We start from the raw sequence: 18,763 nt of genomic DNA, 5'->3' as shown, positions 1-18,763 counted from the left end.
GAGCCCTGTAGTCCTCTTAAAGATGAGCGAGGCAGCTATGTCAGAACATAGGAGAAAAGCACCTGGGAACTTGATGAATTGAATTTGAAGTGAATGAGCCTCAGCCTGATAAGTGCAGGAAGTGGGAGGGATGAGGAATCTTATTCCAGTCTGTTTACTAATCTTCCCTCCTGTTGAATGCACAGAAGCTTCACCATGTACCACTAGGAGGCTTCACAGGGACAGTCCTATAATGGGATGCAGAACAAGATGTAAAAGAAACTCTAGATAACTTCTTTGCTTTTGGAAAGGATTCACTAGAAGGTAATTTGCCAGCAAATGCCAAATGATACGCACGATTACCTTACTTATCTAAAGGCCCATTTATCTGGTGTCTTTCAATCCCCTGGAAGCTAACAAAAAAACAGGACAAAGGACTAAAGGCCTGTGATATCCCTTCTGAGCAGTCAAAGGAAGGATATAAAGTCCAAGAGCTAAAGGTGGTGCATTTTAACTGCAGGAGGGTCTCTAAAGCCCTCTCTGACTACCTAGTTTTATTTTAGACAGATCAGAAGTCACAAATTTGAAGTGAATGGGGAGGGCTGCCAGGGGGCTGGCACGATAATTAAAGCCAATGAAGAGTGATGGCTGGCAGCCTGACCACAGGGGAGACAGCACAAACTCTGAAAGCAATCAAAAGAATTAAGAGGACAGTCACTGGGGCCACACAGGGTAGGTGCAAACAGCTATCCACATCTTTACAGACTGGAGGGCACCACTGCTTAGATAGTAGACCTGGTCAGATATGTCGGCTCTCTTCGGGTAGTATGGGATGTTAGATATGGCCAGATTACTTGCTTTGGCTAATGAAATGTGAATGGAAATAGTGAGTGGCACTCCTGGGCAGAAGCTTCAGAGCTAGTGGGTGCTCCACCATGGCAACTGGCAATGAACACTTTCAGAAGGCAGCAACTCTGCTGGCCTGACTCGCCAAATGAGGATAAAAATGACACGAGGCAGAGCTTCCCCAACCAACAGAGAACAAGAACATGGGCAAGAAATAAACTTGTTTCTTTTGGGGGTTGCTTGTTACTACCACATAATCTAGTCTATCTTAATAGAAATTTCCTAAAAAGTTAGAGGTCAAGCTCACATTAAGAAAATATGTGCATTATCTTTTTGGTAGACTGCCATTCAAAACAGTCAGCATTATATTTTGTGGATTAAAGGATGATTTTCAATTATATAAAAATTCACCTACTCCAGTATTGCTACTAGATAAATGAGTCATTACCAGAACAGGAACTGAATGGAGGAGATGAATCCAGTTTCTGAGTACCTTCTTTGCAAGCAAAACATACCTGCAATATTCATTTAAGATAGAAGTTGGGTATCATGTGCTAATGCTGCCAGAACTTGTCCCTCAGCATCATCTGCAGAACCAGCCCCAGGCACAAGATGTGGCATCTACTGGTTCTGTGAGTGCAGAGGGGCTCTGCTCCCCATATGGGGCCTTGAAGGCTCGATTAAATATCTGTATGCACTCTCATAGAAAGAAGTCTAAAGCCCTCTCTGACTACCTAGTTTTATTTTAGACAGTTGTAAATAATGTGGCTGATCAGATGTCACAAATGTGAAGTGAATGGGGAGGGATGCCAGGGGCTGGCACAATAAAAGCCAATGAAGAGTGATGGCTGGCAGCCTGACCACAGGGGTCAGGCCAAAAACTTCAAAATATACAGTCTTTTAAATCATATATGGAATATTTACAAAACTGACCTTACACTGGGCCCCAAAGCACGTTTCAAAAAATCTTGAAGGATGAAGACTACATGGGTTATTTTCTTTGACCACAAAGCAATAAAGCCAGAAAACAAAGAGCTATTAGAGAACTACAAAAATCTCACATGTTCGCAAAGCTGGGAACACACTTTTCAATAACTCATGGGTCATACATCCTTACATTTAATCTTCTTAATTCATGATACAGATTCCCAATTTAGAAATTCAGGAACTAAGAATGGAAAGAGAACACGATTTGCTCAAATTTACCCAGCTAGTAGTGGTAGAGCTGGGACACAAAACTAGGATACAGAATTTGAGAGCCCAGTAGTTTAATGAATGATATTCTCCTTATGTTCCATCTCACCGGAATTTATAAGGTGAATTCCCAAGGTCCACAGACTCAGTGGATCTGATGTTTCATGTCTTAGAAAGAATAGCTGTTGAGAGATGGGAGACATGGTCCCAGCTTGCTTTGGTGGCACTGACCTTGGATCTACTGTATAGAGATGCATTTCCCTTTTGCTCCTGCCTCGTCTGGGGCCTCCTACCTGGGCTGAGGTATGAAGTCTAGAGGAATGGAGAGGAGAGTGTCAGGTTGATGTTCTCGGATAGCTTTGAGTTAGATCCCTAGGAAGATTTCCTTTCCTTTTAATTTTTTTTTTTTCCACATGGGCATAAGTGGTAAGCGAACAAAGAAAGACAGAAGGAAAAGTTACTTCCAGATGGCTCGCCATCTTGCTCTAATGCAGATTAAATAAAGAAAATATTCCAACATATCATTAGGCAAACATGAGTATTAATATCATTCGTATTATAAATGGAACAGAATGGAAATTCAGCCTATATCTTGACTTACATTTGAGGCTAGGGCCTAAGAGCCGGAAAACAGACAACTATAGTACCCTGATTCTGAGCAAGTTGGAGGCTCATGATATCTGATGTAAGAGGCAAGACCAAAGTATTCCTAGACATCTCTAGGGGTGGCTGCCTGAATTTTAACTTACCAAACTGCCTCCCTCTTGTGGCGAGGGCTTATTCAAATGGCCACTTAATGGCATTAATCTATCTTCTTCACCTCCACCAACTTGTGTTGACTCTTGTCAAGATATACTTTTGGCAAACCTCCATGGCATCCAAGCTTCTACGATACCACTCTGGACCTCCGTTTCTCTCCTTATGCTGTGAGGACAATGTTGCTGCCTCCTCTGTGGGCTCACAAGTCTGAGGCCTGACCATGTTTCTTGCAACAAGAAGGCTTAAAAACAAATGGAAAATCTGATGGTGGTCCATATCCTAGAAAGTTACCAAAAGTGCTCAAACTTACCAAGTGGCCCTCGGGAGGGAGAAGGCTGAGAGGTAGGAAGAGACAGTGCTAGGCTGGGCTAAAGGTCTTGAACGTAGGTAATTTACTTCAACCCTTTGGTTTAATTTCTTCCACGCCAGAAGCTACACTGGCTCAAGGGGAGGGAGTAGGCCACTGAGTTAACAGTGCTCAGTTTGGGGTTTGAAGAAACCCCCCACCCCAACTCTACCCCACTGCTTGTTCCCCACACCATCAGGGTTCAGTTCCCAGAAAGCCAGTTTGCCAATCAGTAAGTGATCCAAGTCTCAGCATGAGTTTAAAATCAACAAGTCCAAGATCAAAGTATCCAGTTATCCAATCAGCAGTGTGATTACATCCTCTCAAACTGTGAAGAAGGGTCATCTCAACCAGTTCTTGATAGGAGGCTACAGGTATCCCTGTGCAGGCCCCAAATGGTAACTCAGCCCAGTGACCTTTCACAAATGGCCGGTTGTGCCTACAGGCTGGACAGATGGTGTGGGGCCCCTGGGGTAAGCGATGGTCCGATGCCTTCAATGAGGCTGTTCCATTGGTCATAGTCCTCTTTCAGGTCTGAGTGGGGGAAAAAAAAACAGGAAGGTTAGGGAAATCTTTGTAAGGTTAGAACAAAGAGTAGCTTCCATGGATTTGGTGGGTCATCCTAGAGAGGAGGGATACTAAAAGGATTGGTTAAGGTGGTTGTGATGGTGGGGATGCCTGGGTGGCAGAGTGGCTGAGCATCTGCCTTCAGCTCAGGTTGTGATCCCGGAGTCTTGGGATGGAGTCCTGCATCGGACTCCCCACAGGGAGCCTGCTTCTCCCTCTGCCTATGTCTCTGCCTCTTTCTGTGTGTCTCTCATGAATAAATAAATAAAATCTTAAAAAAAAAAAAGAGAGAGAGAAGTGGTTATGATGGTGACCGCAGTATGGTAACTACCATTCATTGAGTGCTTTTATAAACATGCTACATAAATGACTTGCTTAACCTGTAACAACTCAATAATAACAAGAGAAGGCAGCATTTACTGAAGGGTAATTCATCCTAGGGACTGTGCCAAACATGCATTGTTTCATTTAATTTTCACAATATCCCTATGTGGTAAGTCCTGTTTTAGCCCTATTACATTGAGAAAACTGAGGTTCAGAGATGCTACTCAATTCACACAAAGTCAGTCCAGGTGAGAAGTGGTAGAGACAGAATTCAAACCTGGGTCAATAAGGGTAGGAAGGGATGCCTGGGTGGCTCAGTGGTTGAGCATCTGCCTTCAGCTCAGGTAGTGATCTGGGTCCTGGGATCAAGTCCCACATCAGGCTCCCCACAGGGAGCCTGCTTTTCTCTCTGCCTAGGTCTCTGCCTCTCTCTGTGTGTTTCTCATGAATAAATAAACAAAATCTTCAAAACAAAACAAAAAGGGTGAGAAAATGGAAAGCCTACTTCCAAGCTCAGGGAAGCCGCTGGGCGGGAAGGAAGAGATCTTACGCATGCTCGCCAGTGGATGCAAATTCAGGGCCACCTCAGTGGAGGGAGGGAAAGAACAAGACAGCAGCATCCTGAAGCAGCGTAACACTGGGTAGGATTCAAGAGAAGGCCCTGTGATGAGAGGCAGATGGGTCTAACTATCCAGCAAGAACAGTCAAAAAGGGTCCAAAGCCTCAGGCTGAGGGAGCAGAGCACAGCTGAACAGGCAAATGGTGCTTTTGTTCAAAACAAACAAAAGCTGGGACAGAAGGCAGGGACCACTCTTCCCCAGCTTTGGATTCCCAGTGCCCTGCCAAGAACCTGGCATGGAATAGGTCCTCAACAAGTTAGTGCTACATATTCATTAATTCAAGAGATATCAAGCACACCCATGATGTGCCAATCTGGTTTTGGTGCTAAAAATATATCCACACACAAATAGACACCCTTATCCTCACAGACCTCATAATCTAGGAGGCAGAGGTAACAACAGACACAATAAATTATATAGGATGGGAAAAGGTGATAAGTACTACAGGTAAAAATGGAGCCACATAAGAGAAACAGTGGTGGTGCCTGGGAAATGGGGATGAGGGGTAGAAGGGAGGGTACAATGTTTTAAAAAGGGTGGTCAGGGGCACCTGGTTGGCTCGGTTACAAGAGAGTCTAACTCTTGATCTCAGGGTCATGAGCTCTAGCCCCAAACTGGGTATAGAGATTACTTAAATACATCAACTAAAATAAAAAGGGTGGTCAGAGTGGGCCTCACTAAGGTGAGAGTTGCACAAAGACTTACAGAAGTGGGAAGAACCCATGGGACTAAATGGAATAGTGTCCCAGGCAGAGGGAAGAGCAGTAAAAAGGCCCTGAAGGGGGTATGTCTGGAGTGCTGGAGGCTCGTACAGCAACACTGAAGGTGGCCTGGGGAGGAGCAGCAGAAAGGGGCAGGAGGGACCGAGGGTGTATCATATCAGCCCCACAGGACACTGGACATTGGCTTTGATACTCAGAGAAATGAGGAGCTACCAGAGAACTCTGAACACAGGCATGAGAGATCTGATTTACTTTCTATCAGGATCATTTTGGCCACTCGATTAAGAAAAGACCATGTAGAGAGGCAAGGACAGTGAGAAAGAACTTGGGACAGGATAGCAGTCGTGGGGGTGAGGACAAGCGATGAGATTCCATACGTAGTCTGAAGGTAGAGCCAAGAGGACTTCTGAGGTACTGGAAAGGGGATGTGAGAGCAGAGAAAAGAATGATGTCAGCTTGAATAATTCGGAATCGGGTTTTGTTGGTGATGTCTATTGGAAGGAGAAACATTGGTGGTAGGTTATACAAATCTGATATTCACGAGACAGATCAAACTGAAGATATATAGCAGGGAGTGGGCAGCCTGAGACGGTGTTTTAAGCCACAAGAGTGGATGGATGACATCAGGGGGTATGGATAGAGAAGAGGTCTAAGCCCTGAGCACTGGAAGCAGTAAAGTAGACTGAGGAGGAGCAGACGTCAAGATGGGAGAAAACCCACAGTGGGATGTCCTAGAAGTGAACACAGGGTTTCACAGAGGAGGGCATCACTGACTGTCAGAAGCTGCTAAGTGCCCCAGCAGATGAGGAATGAGAACACACCACCAGATTTGAGGCCTATGAGGGTCACAGGCCTCACTGCCAGAAGCAGTTTTCATGGGGAACTGGGGTGCAAAAGCCTGACTGGAGTGGGTTTAAGAGAAAATGTAAGGAGAAGAACAGAGAAAGGAAAGATGAACCTTCTTTTGAAAAGTTTTGCTGTTAGGAGGAACAAGGAAATGGGGTGATAACTAGAAGGGAAAGTGGGGTCAAGAGAGGGGTCTTTTAAAAGAAATTTCAGGGTGAAACTCACCAAGTAGAAAGAGACAAATTGATGACTGAAGATAAAGAGGAAAAAATTGCTGGCACAATCAGCTTGAGTCCATGGAAGAGGGTAGAAGGGCTGGCCTTAGACAACTGACTGGGAAACAGTAAGCAGATGCGGGGCTAAGTACCTTCACAAAGGTGGGCAGATGAGGCACTAGGATTTTGAGGAAGTACTGACTCCTTCCACCTTCCAGTGACAAGGGAGGTGAAGTTCATCAGCTGAGAGACAGGGGAGGGGAAGGTGTCAGAAGTCTGCAGAGAAAGGAGAAGAGAGATCAGAAGAGAGGACAGATAGACAGAAGGTGCCTACAGAAGCGCCAATCTCTTTAATAGAAAAGAAAGAACTTCCCTGGGTCAGTGGCAGATAGGCTCTCAGAGGTATTTTTAGGAGTGGTGAGAGGTACAGCTCACTACAATCCATCTTAGTTTCCCAGGTGATAATGTACCATGTGGCCACCAAAATGCTTCCCTTTGCCAAGCTAACTGCCCCAAGAGGAAAGTCTTTGCCTTTTCAGACTGTCTCATCTCTTCTTGCCTGGTTACATGAGAGCCTCCGACCAGGGGCTTTTCATCTCCTTCTCTGCTGGTCTCAAAAATGAGTATATTAGCTCAACAGAATTGCTACTAAAGGCAGCCCGCCTCATCATGCCATGGTGGGCTCCCCTGTCATCTTTAGCTCTTACCTAATGACATGATGCCAATAGTTAACAGAGCAAGTGGGCCGAGGACCATGTAGTCAGTCCCCAATGAAGTCTAGAGTCACGGATCCATTCCTCTCCTACGAGGTGACGGGGTGATGCCCTAAAGCCTCTAGTAACCCTAGTCTCTAAATCCAGGCTGGCAGAAAGGCTCACAATGAGCAAGATGAAATGAACAGGCATACAAAATGCAAATTTAGGTTAAAATAGTCAATACATTAATACTAAAACAAATATATTTTAAAAGTAAACTGACTCCAAACCAAATTTGTTAGGCAATTTTGGAACTGTTAATGCACTCAGGCCATGCAACTAAGAGGCTGGTGTCCAGAGCACAGAGGTGACAATCTTGCTATACCACCGCTAGTACGTAATGTCCAAGTCAGGGCACTACATCTCAAGAAGCACCCTGACAAAGAGTGTATCCAGAGGGGATAATAAATGGCAATATGGAGAACTGCCCCAGTGGGAGTATCCAAAGAGCTGCCACGTGCAAGGGGTCTGAAACCTCCTTGGGGAGTTCTTGTCCCCTCAGGACAATCAGGACATGCAGAGAATTAGAAAGAATCAGATCTTGGTCTTGGGCTAGAGCTAAGTGACCTTCAAAACTCAAGGCAGCCTGGTCTCCTTCTGAAGGAAACTGCACTATACCCAACACTGCCAAGGGATCAGTCTGGGGCAAACAATGGTAGCCTCTGCCATGCTGGCTGGGTCAGAAAGGGACATCTGGTCAAGAGAGCCCCAGGCCTAGGTTGGGCAGTGGCCTACAATGTGTTGATAGGTAAAGGTGGGCTGGGAGAATAAAGTTGTCTCTCTTGGGAATTTTGGGAAATCCAAGAGAATATGGCCACGAGCAGTGGGAATCAGAGATGAAAAGATGCCACAAGGTAGAGAGACCAATCCATGAGTGGTTTGAGCCAACTGAAGCAATAGGGAACCAGTAACTATGAATAAGCAGATGCTAGCACCAAGAGAAAAACTAGAGTAGAGAAGAAGAAAAATACAGACCAGAGGCAAGAGATACAGAGATGTCATGAGAGGAAGAGACACAGAGATGGAGCCCACGAGAGAGGAGAGAGGGAGAGAGGTAGAGAGAGAGATATAGAGAGAGATCAGTCCTGTAAGTTATCTTGGTTCCTGTAACTTCACTTCCCACATAGCGGATATACTTTCAAAAACAAACTCTCCTTTTTATCTCAAGGTAAATGAGTGAATCTCTAGTCTTTGTAACGGAAAAGGCCTAATTAGAATATCATTCTTAAAACAGAGAAGCAGACAGGGCTAACCCTCATAGCAGCACACTCCATGCTGCTTGATAGTGTGGTAGGGAAGAAGGAAGAGGAGATCTGCTCTGGGTAGAAGGCTAGACCAAAGACCTCTACAGACCTTGCCATTTAGCTGGTCTGTGATGTATGACGCTAGCCATAAGCTTTCCATGCTTTATTTCGTTTAAAGCACTTCTACAAATTTAGCCCATTTATCATCATAACCTGCTCTATGGTACAGATGAGGTGAGTGGCAAGGAGTTAGGATGAAGGTAATGGAGGAGGGAGAGAGGTGAAAGTTCCATTTACACTGAAGAAACGGAGACTCGTAAGTTAAATGAATCAGCTAAGGTCATTTGGGTAGTAAGAGACAGAGTCAGCGTCTCCAAACTTTCAGCTAAGTGTTCTTTCTACAACTCTATGCAATTCTCTCCTTTATTCAGGCTTTCCTTTTGCCATAAATCTTCCTGATCTGGGACATGGTAGTAGTATAGGCCACTAATAGGAAATCTAAGGGACCCCCAAGTGGTAGTATAGGCCACTAGTAGGAAAATCTAAGGGACCCCCAAGGCTCCCCACAAACTCCAGTCCTCTCCTTACCAAGGTGCTTCTGCAGGAAGGCCAACATGGCCCTCACCATAATCTCTTGACCTTCATAGGGGTCCAAGCTCCCACGGGTTTGAGTGGAGAAGAATTTACCAATCCAGTTACCAGCCACAAAAGCAAAATCAGTTTGACTCCGATGAACAGAACCTCTAGAGGAAAAGAGAAACAAATGACTGATCGGGGTGTGGAGGCCAGGGCACACAAATATTTGCTAAGCACCTACCATGTACAAGGGGCTTTGCATGCATTAGCTCACTTAATTTTCATCACAATGCAGGTGTGCCTAGCTTCAAAGCTGCCTCAACCCCTAGAGCACAACGTCTGACAGTGCAGAGAAAGGCTGAGTTAGCTGGAGGGGGGCAGACACAGGGCGAGGAGGAGGGACCTGTCACACCTGCCATTCCTCTGTGTTATCAACTACTGCACCATGGCTTTTTCCTGGTGACTTCTGAACATTCACAAAACATCAGCTCCTTCTTCTTCAGAACTGTACCACAAAGTAAACAGGAAAAGGAATCACCTGCCTGTACCTAAGTAATCAGAAAAGTAAGGGCAAACACTTATTTATAAAAGATGGGTTTCTGGATTAGAATTTAAGTTCTTTGATATCAAATACATTTAATTCAAAAGTGCAATTCTCACTAGGTTCATTTTGGACTATTACAACTAAATTTACTACTTAATTCAATGAGGGAAGAAATCTAAATGCTAACATTTGGTTGGTATCCTGCAGATAAACTGACTTTTTTAAAAAAAATGTATTGTTTAAGGCACATGAAAAAGTGTAAAGAATAATGTAATGGATACTTGAGTATCCAGTGCTCAGGTTAAGAAGTTATACTATATGTTGGTAAATTGAATTCAAATAAAATATTATAAAAAAAAAAAGAAGTAATACACTGCTAATAGTTAAATCACCCTTGGGTACTCCTTCCCAGCTGTTCTCACCTCCCTTCCCTCCAGAGGTCAGCATTACCTTCAATCTGAGTGGCCTGGGGAAACTGTCAAGCAGTCCTCTGCTGCCAAGAGATCGAAAGGTCAGGGGAGGGCTGGCACTAAGGAAGTGAGCCTAGCCAAGATGAGCAAGGGAAGAATACTGACTACTGAGAAGACTCCTAGCATTCCAGGGCTTTGGATTTAGCATTTCAACTACCAGAGGTGATTCCAAAAGTCCATGACATATAGTTACTTGTTTTGCTGAAATAGGACCTGGGATCCTTAACACATGTGTTGCTCGGCTCTGCCAAGCTCGAGTGTAGGGCAGAAGAAAGTCACAGACTTGGGATCCCTGGGTGGTGCAGCGGTTTGGCGCCTGCCTTTGGCCCAGGGCGCGATCCTGGAGACCTGGGATCGAATCCCACGTCGGGCTCCTGGTGCATGGAGCCTGCTTCTCCCTCTGCCTGTGTCTCTGCCTCTCTCTCTCTCTCTCTGTGACTATCATGAATAAATGAAAAAATTAAAAAAAAAAAAAATCACAGACTTGTCAGTGAGCCTTTAGCCCTAGGCCTGAACTCTGTGCACTTCCAAATTACAGTACTTATCTGAAGATCACTCAAAATTTTCTTTCTGTGATAAACGACTCCCATCTGTTAGTGCTAGGAATGGAAGTGAAGAGAATATGGTTTATCTTGGGCAGAATACTGATGGTTTAAGGAAGATAATTTGAATTGAGGTATTCAAGGTCTCCAAAAGTCTATCTTGTGAATGTCAAGAGTCTATTATAGGGCAGCCCAGGTGGCTCAGCAGTTTAGTGCCGCCTTCAGTCCAGGTGTGATCCTGGAGGCCCGGGATCGAGTCCCACATCGGGCTCCCTGCAGGGAACCTGCTTCTCCCTCTGCCTGTGTCTCTGCCTCTGTGTGTGTGTGTGTGTGTGTGTGTGTGTGTGTGTGTGTGTCATAAATAAATAAATAAAATCTTTTTTTTTTTTAAAGGAGAATTTTTATTTATTATTTATGTATTATAGTCACAGAGAGAGAGAGAGACAGGCAGAGACACAGGCAGAGGGAGAAGCAGGCTCCATGCACCGGGAGCCCGATGCGGGATTCGATCCCGGGTCTCCAGGATCGCGCCCTGGGCCAAAGGCAGGCGCCAAACCGCTGCGCCACCCAGGGATCCCTAAATAAATAAAATCTTAAAAAAAAAGAGTCTATTATTTTTACACTCTTCAAATAAAATTCCCAAATGAGGTTATGGATCTCTGGAGTCCATCCAGACCCATACTTTCTCTCTCCAATTTAAAATCTCCACAATACCCTTTTCCCAGAAAGCAACAGGTAAATTCTGTCATCAAGTCATAGCAGAGAAGGACAGATATGAAATCCTAAAGGAATTAAGACTTTGCACCTCAGGAAGAATTTAAGTATTGAACTAATGGGTAGAACTTACAGATAATTTAGAAGAAATTAAGAGAGCCACTGCTGAGTAACAAATGGAGAGGACACTGGGGGTGATGATCCTGGGGCTTACTCACAGCACAGTTATGATTCTGGACTGTTCATGTTGAGCACATATCTTCTTCATCAAGTTGACACTCTCCACTGTTTGGAATTTCTCAGCATTGATAAAGAACACAGGGCCTCTGGCTTTGGGGTAAAAGTCATGTTCCAGGGGAAACATCCAAGCATCCAGAGCCACAGCACACCTGTGACAGAACCAGACAATTGGAACTGCCATACAGAAATCCAGGCAAAAATAGTTAGGCCAGTGGGGGAAGTGCCAGGGCTCTTCCATTCTGTGGGACAAAGGCTCAGAAAGTCAAGAAGGGGTTACCAGAGCCCAGGCCCTTCAGTTAGGATCTTGGATAGAGATCACTTTTATCGGTCACCAAAGATCATTCTATATTTTAAGTAATTAACTAATTAATTATTATTATTTTAAATGTAGGCTCCACGTCCAACATGGGGCTTGAACTCACAACTCTGATATCAAGAGTCGGATGCTCTACTGACAGAGCAAGCCACGTACTCCCGATCCTTTTAGATCTCAAACTCACTGACAGCAAGGATCAGATCTTCTCCTGGGTCTACTCTCAGGCAGCTGACTTAGGTTGCTCAGAAGGCATTTTATTCATTCAACATTCATTGAGTACCTACTATGTGCTTAGCCCTGTGCTGTGGATACAGGGATAAGTGACACGGTTCTTGATTTTAAGGAGCTCCCAGTTTAGAAGGGGAGACAGAACAGAAAAGGGAACAAAACAGAGCTTAGTGCCCTGACTACATAAGGAGCTATGTGAGACCACAGCATGTGTGGACGGGAGGTCACAGATCAAACACATGGCCAGTGTGTCAAGCAGTAATCTGTCTCCTGGGGCAAAAATAAGGCCCCAAGATTAGCACCTCTCCCCCACCCAGGGTTCCTCCATTCTTCACCTCAATAAAAGACAAGCATCTCCTTACCAAAAGGAAAAACCTGACTCCTCTCTTTCCTTCACCTTATAAGTCACCAAGTCCTGAAAATTCTAAAACATATCATGACTCAATTCCTCTCTCTCCATCCTAATGCAAATCCATCACCTCTGCCCTTGACTGAGATAGCCTTCCTCTAAGTAGCCTCCTGTTTTTCAGTCTTGTCCTGCTACAAGCCACTCTTCATACAGTAGCCAGAGGGATCTTTTATTTGTTTTTTTAATTTCTTTTTTTTTTTTTAGTAGGCTCCCTGTCCAGTGTGGAGCCCAATGCAGGGCCTGAACTCATGACCCTGAGGATCAAGATTTGGGCTGAGATCAAGTCAGGCACTTAACCCACTGAGCTACCCAAGTGCCCCCTTGAGGGATCTTTTAAACTGTAAATAAGACTTTTCTCGAGGCACCTGCCTGGCTCAGTTAGAGGAGCATGTGACTCTTGATCTCAGGGTCATGAGTTTGAGTTCCATGCTGGGCGTAGCAATTAGATAAATGAATAAATAAAAACTTTAAAAAAAGGATTTTTTTCTGCTTAAAATCCTTTGGTGGTTTCCCATCATACTGGAATAAAATTGAACTCTCTTACTCTGGCCAAAAGGCCATGTGATCTAGCCCATGTTATCTCTCTGACCATATCTTGAACCACTTCCCCCTCACTCACTGTGCCTCTCCCACACTGAAAAAGCAAGTTTCTTTCTACCTCAGGGCTTTTGCATTAGCTGTTCCCTTGGCCCAGAATGATCTTTCCCTAGACCTTGTTATGGTTGGCTTCTTCATAAGCCTTGGCTTATGTCATTTTCTTAAAGAAACCTCCAATTACTCCAGTATATCAGCCTAGTTTATTTTCTTCCCTGAACCTGAGTGCTGGGGATTTGGCTGCTAGTTGTTCACTAGCCTGTCTCCTCCCAAAATAACGTAACTCCATGAAATCAGAGACCTTGTTTTCTTGTTCACCATGGAATCCCTAGCTCCCAAACCAGTGCCTGCCACATAACACTTGTGTGACAAATATTTACTAGATGAATGAATGGTGTGCAGAGCTCACATAAGCATCGTTGGGACACTCACCGAAACTGGGTCTCCTTGGCCAAAGCCAATAGAGCTGTAGCCCCGCCAAATGAATGTCCCATCACAGCCACACAGCTCATGTTGATGCTGCCCTGAGGAAAGCAGAGAACTGAACCAAATCAGAAATGCATGACTGCTCTTTCAGGAATTCAGAGGCAAGAGGCAAAGAGTGAGACAATGATGCAGAAGCACAATACAGCGGGTGAGCTCCTGCCTGCATAGTAAGAACCTCTTGCTCCCCAGGCTGAACAACTTTCTGCAGTCAGGAATTCTGAAAACTATGTTTTTCATCTCTGTTTTTGTAATCATACCACCTGTAATACCTGGACGAGGGGAGACATCCAAATATCTATGAATAAATGAATAGGTCTAAATGATGTGATTCCATACAGAGCCATCCATGTCAGAGCACACTGGGAACAAGAACTGTCTCCTATCTCTAGATCCCTGTCTTACAGTTGCTCCAACAGGGTGACAGAGACACCAAGTCAAAGACAGAATGGGAAGCTCATGCTGCCTGTCCACTTTCCACTGAAGCAAGGCCGCTCATGCAAAAACAAACTCTGGTTCTACTTCCTCTGGGTATCTGTTCTGACTTTGATCCAGCAGAGTGAGTCTGCTTGTTCCTCCATGCTTTGCAAGTTGCTATTTCTAGTTGTCCCCAGAAGCCTTCAGGGCACGGTTATATAAGAAGCCACTGCAGCCACCTGCTGAAGGGCTCCAGGGAAATCTCTCTGGCCTTTGTGGCCCAGTGTCTGCCCTGAACCTGTGCTCTCCCCAATTTCTATCCTAAGACTCTGTATCTAAATTCTCCCCATTTGCTTAGTTATCTTCAGACCAACAACTTGGTTGATGGCCGCTTCAGCTTTTTTTTAATAGGCCAATATATTTATATACCTTGAAAATTGGGAGTATATAGTGAAGTCACCCACGTACCACATTCCCTTTCCACACAGCTGCCCAACACCTACCCCCAAATGGGTAAGTTTCTTCAGTGTCTTTGCAGAGCTTACTTATGCACAAACAGGTAAATGTGAATCTACACGTCCACTTTTTACACAAAACTTACCTTTGTGAATAATAATATTAGTTTACATAAAGACCTTCCTTATCCTTCTTTACAGTTACATCTGGTTTCCCCATGGCGTAGACAGCTGGTTAATCACCAAATCTGTCTCTCTTCTTTCTGGACATACAGCTAGACTCTGTTTCTCAGCAGTTGGATGTGCCCTTGGAACTGAGTTCTAGCCAACAGAATGAGTGTGAAAGCAAGATCTCCACTTCCAGGGCCTGGCCCATAGAGAGTGTTTCGTATAAACCTCCACACCTTTCCCCACTCCTGGCTTAATGCACACAGTGGAGTTGGGTTTCACAAGTAGAAGAGGGTAGAACTATAAGCTGGAAGGAGCCTGGATCCCTGAGTCACTCCTTGCAGAGGAGCATCCATTTTCAACTTTATGTGGGAGAGAAGTAAATTTCTACTGTGTTAAACTACTGAGATTTGGAACTTATGAGTTACAGCAATTAGCATTATCAAAATGATTACGTCCATTGTTTCATAATCTATTAAACCACTTCCCTTACTGAAGAACACTTAGGATACTACCAATCTTTTGCTGTGAAGGACAACAGAGGAATGAATAACCTTATACATATATCATGTTGCACGTGTACAGATATCTATAGAATAAATTCCCAGAACTGCACATTGCTGGGTCAAAGAATATGCACATTTGTACTGTTGATAGCTATTGCCATATTGCCCTGCATGTGGTAATCTGGACTCTCATGGGCAACACAGCAGAATATCTACTTTCCCATAGCTTTGCCAACAGGAGTGAATAACCAATTTTCTGATCTTAATCTGAGAGGTGAAAATGTTCTTAGAGCTGTTTTTATCCTATATTTCTCCAAAATAAAATAATCCAACTAAACTCCTGCCTGCCCAATGCTTGCCTCAGGATCCCAGGCATGCAGCCTTGCACTTCAGTGCCTGGGACCCTGCTTGTCTGCTGGGAGCTGGTGGCACACAGCAAATAGCTGTTAAAGTGCTTTAGATGTCTGCCTTCCCAACTGGCCATCCAGGCAGGTACTTTGCCCTGGATGGCCTCAATTCGACCAGAGCCTTTAAAAGGCATTTTCTAACAAGGCTTTGGGGCATACGGCATAGGCTTTGGGAACAAAAAGTCCCAGTTTGAAGTCTGACTACCACTTACTTAGCTATGTGACCTTGGGTAGATACTTAGCCTCTTTGATCCTTCGTTTCTTTCTATGTAGAGAGCTAATAGTGCTTGCTGTAAGTTTGTATGAGGTACTCTTATCATGGTACTCAGAGAGTAGTAATTGCTATTTTATAAATATTTGTGTATATAAATGTACACATACACATACCATTCTCATTCATGCAATGGAATATGACATGGCTACTAAAAGTCATGCCATAGAAAAATATTAACCATTCAGACTATTATGCTAAGTGAAAAAAAAGAGCAACAAAACAGCTTGTATTAAAGTGATCACATTATTGTTTTTAAAAACATATACATATGTGTTGAACACTTTAAAGGAACTGGAAGGACGAACATCAAAATGTAAAAAACTTTTTTCTTCACATTTTTGTGTGATTTCTTGGTTCTCTAAATAGAGCCTGAGCTACTTTTGAAATTAGGTGGAAAAGATCAGGGGGTTGGGAATGTCTCTTCGTGGGTATCAAATCCCATAGCTGGGACAGTTTCTAACCTCCTGGGAGGAATTTTAGGATTCTCTCCAAGTTAGGAATTAGCCTGCTACAGACACAGGTTGTTTGTTGCCTAACACACCTTCCTTTGGGGAACAAACCATCTTTCCTTTCTCCATGTGGACCTTTTGGGATGCCAGTTCCTGATGCTCAGGCTCCCCTGACTCAAAAGTGTGTGTAGAACATAGGCAGGCCAATCAGAATACCCTGTCCCTCTGATACAGTGATGGGTCCAGAAGGGACATGTAACCCAAGCAGGGCCACAGCTTTCCCAGACTAGTGAAAGCCAACAGAGTCTCTTTTCCTTTTACATTTGGAGAGAGTGGAAATACAGGCTTGGGCTGCCAGCAACCATCTTTCTTGCCTAATGGAGAGAATATGGTAAGAAGGGAGCCCACACACACAGAGTTGGAACTGAGCCAGAAGAAGGAAGAGGGAGTGCCAGAGCTTTGATGACAATGTCTGAGACCCTGGATTGGCCTGAAGCCTTTGGTCTTCCGACTTATTTGAGGCAATAAATTGTCTTTCGGTTTAAGCTAATGAGTTAGGTTTCTATGATTTGTAACCAAAAAAGTCCTGATGAATCCATGTGCTCCAGGTCATCCCAATTGCTACCATACCTTCAAAGTCGTCAGATCCAACCCATCAGGCAAGATGTTGAGAACAATCTGCCCAGCAGTGACCTCTTGCAGGATCCTCAACACCCGAGTACACTCGCTTACCCTCTGATACACCTGCAACAGAGACAATGGTGGTGGGAGCTAGAATGTGACACAACCACCCAACAAGAGTCTAACTCTCCAATAGAGCCAAGGAAGGATGCAGGGATAGTTTGCCCACTATCCCTGTTTGAACACTTACACTTTCCTCATCCTGAGAAAGACTCAGCAACCACCGAGAAGCTCACCTAACAATACACTGGAGTTGGCACTACTACTGAGACTCTACCCACTTCCCCATGGGGGAGTCAGGAGGACCCAATAAGACAACATATATGAATGTACCTTGAACCACAAAAGGAATAAAAGTATTTTTTTATAAACCCAGTACTGATTTCTACTTGCCTACTTGTAGTACACATCTATTGTTTTCATCTGCCTAGTACTTACCTGCCCCCACTTCACTCATTATCCCTGACTTTTGAGGACTATGCCCTCCTCAAATCTTTCAATGTCTTTCTGATGAGAATTTCTCATTTGGGTACTTCCTCACGGCCTAGGAGCCTCCCTCTAGGATTTTTCACAGTGCAGCTTGAGGTAGGTGTGGCGACTAGGGGATGACCCCCAAACACCCCTATTCTTTCAGGTGGTGAGGTCAAACATGCAAACTCAGTCTGTCAAGAGCTGTGGTTCTGGGGCACCTGGGTAGCTCAGTCAGTTAAGCATCTGCCTTTGGCTCAAGTCATGATGTCAGGGTCCTGGGGATCGAGCCTCACGTTGGGCTCCCTGCTCAGGAGGGAGTCTGCTTCTCACTCTACTGTTTTCCCCACTCATGTTCTCTTTCTCTCAAATAAATAAATAATCTTTAAAAAAGAGAGAGAGAGAGAGAGAGAGAGAGAGAGAGTGAGCTGTGGTCTAACCTCACAAGGTAAGCCAGTTTGCAGATAAGATCAACCAGCAGAGGAGACAGAGATGAGAGAGAGAGATGGTGTTGGAGTCTCGCTCCAGTGGTCCTGCTCTTCTTCTAATCTGCCTGTATAAACCAGTCAATCCTCTCTTTTGCCTAACAAGATTAAATTGAGTTTCTGTCACCTATAATAGTTTAGACTCTTGATTAACACCCCATTTCTCTGACGTGGCAAGCTCAGACCCTCTATAAATGAGATTGCGGGACAGAAGGTTAGTTAGAAGTCTTCTTAGTGACTGTAGTATATGGAAGAGAGGCTTATCAACTCTCCCTCCCCAACTGGCACAAGCCTACCTGGCAATTCCGGACATAGAATTCCTTCTCCCCTTCTTCAATTTGTCGGTGAGGGATCCATTCCTCCTCCAGTGACTCATTAGTGGCCTGGCTCTCCTCCGGGGCCTGCTTGCAGAAACAGGTGGTCGCAGCCGACCCATCCCTGAAATACACATGCCACCAGAGAAACTCAAAGACATTTTTCAGCTTATTTTTCCCCTTTACCAAATCCTCCATTTCCACCAAGACACTCTGGATCCCCTTGTGTCTAGCAGGCAGAAAGATATGGGGGGCATACAGAGGAGAGGAGAAAAAATGGATTTTGAAGACCAACTTGGGTTTGAACCCCAACTCAGCTGTGTCACTTCCAGCAAGAAACCTTTGAACTTTGGTTTCCTCACCTTTTTTTTTTTCTAAAAAGATTTTATTTATTTATTCTTGAGAGACACACAGAGGCAGAGACATAGGCAGAGAGAGAAGCAGGCTCCATGCAGGGAGCCTGATGTCAGACTCGATCTGGGGACTCCAGGACCACACCCTGGGCTGAAGGCAGGCACTAAACCGCTGAGCCATCCAGAGATCCCACTGATTTCCTCACCTTTAAAATGAGTAGAACACCTGCCTTGCATGGTCGTTGTGAAAATT

At 44.5% G+C, this 18,763-nt stretch overlaps 1 protein-coding gene across 3 annotated transcripts in view; it reads right to left on the bottom strand.

Annotated features, from left to right (window-relative positions):
* Positions 1-2,076: 2,076 nt before the first annotated feature.
* PAFAH2 (platelet activating factor acetylhydrolase 2) overlaps positions 2,077-18,763 on the bottom strand; it is a 30,114-nt gene continuing 13,427 nt past the window's right edge. For all 3 annotated transcript variants that reach the window (XM_041766748.1, XM_041766749.1, XM_041766750.1), the window contains exons 6-11: positions 18,140-18,281; positions 16,840-16,953; positions 13,483-13,574; positions 11,482-11,652; positions 9,006-9,160; positions 2,077-3,658 (exon numbers count right to left, since the gene is read on the bottom strand). In XM_041766748.1, the coding sequence (XP_041622682.1) occupies positions 3,564-3,658; positions 9,006-9,160; positions 11,482-11,652; positions 13,483-13,574; positions 16,840-16,953; positions 18,140-18,281 (769 nt within the window). In that variant the 3' untranslated portion in view covers positions 2,077-3,563. The remainder of the gene's footprint in view (positions 3,659-9,005; positions 9,161-11,481; positions 11,653-13,482; positions 13,575-16,839; positions 16,954-18,139; positions 18,282-18,763) is intronic.

This window comes from Vulpes lagopus, chromosome 8, assembly GCF_018345385.1.
Source record: "Vulpes lagopus strain Blue_001 chromosome 8, ASM1834538v1, whole genome shotgun sequence".
Classification (NCBI taxonomy): domain Eukaryota; kingdom Metazoa; phylum Chordata; class Mammalia; order Carnivora; family Canidae; genus Vulpes; species Vulpes lagopus.
Note: the sequence above shows the minus strand (reverse complement) of the source record. Positions and strands in the feature narration are given on the sequence as shown.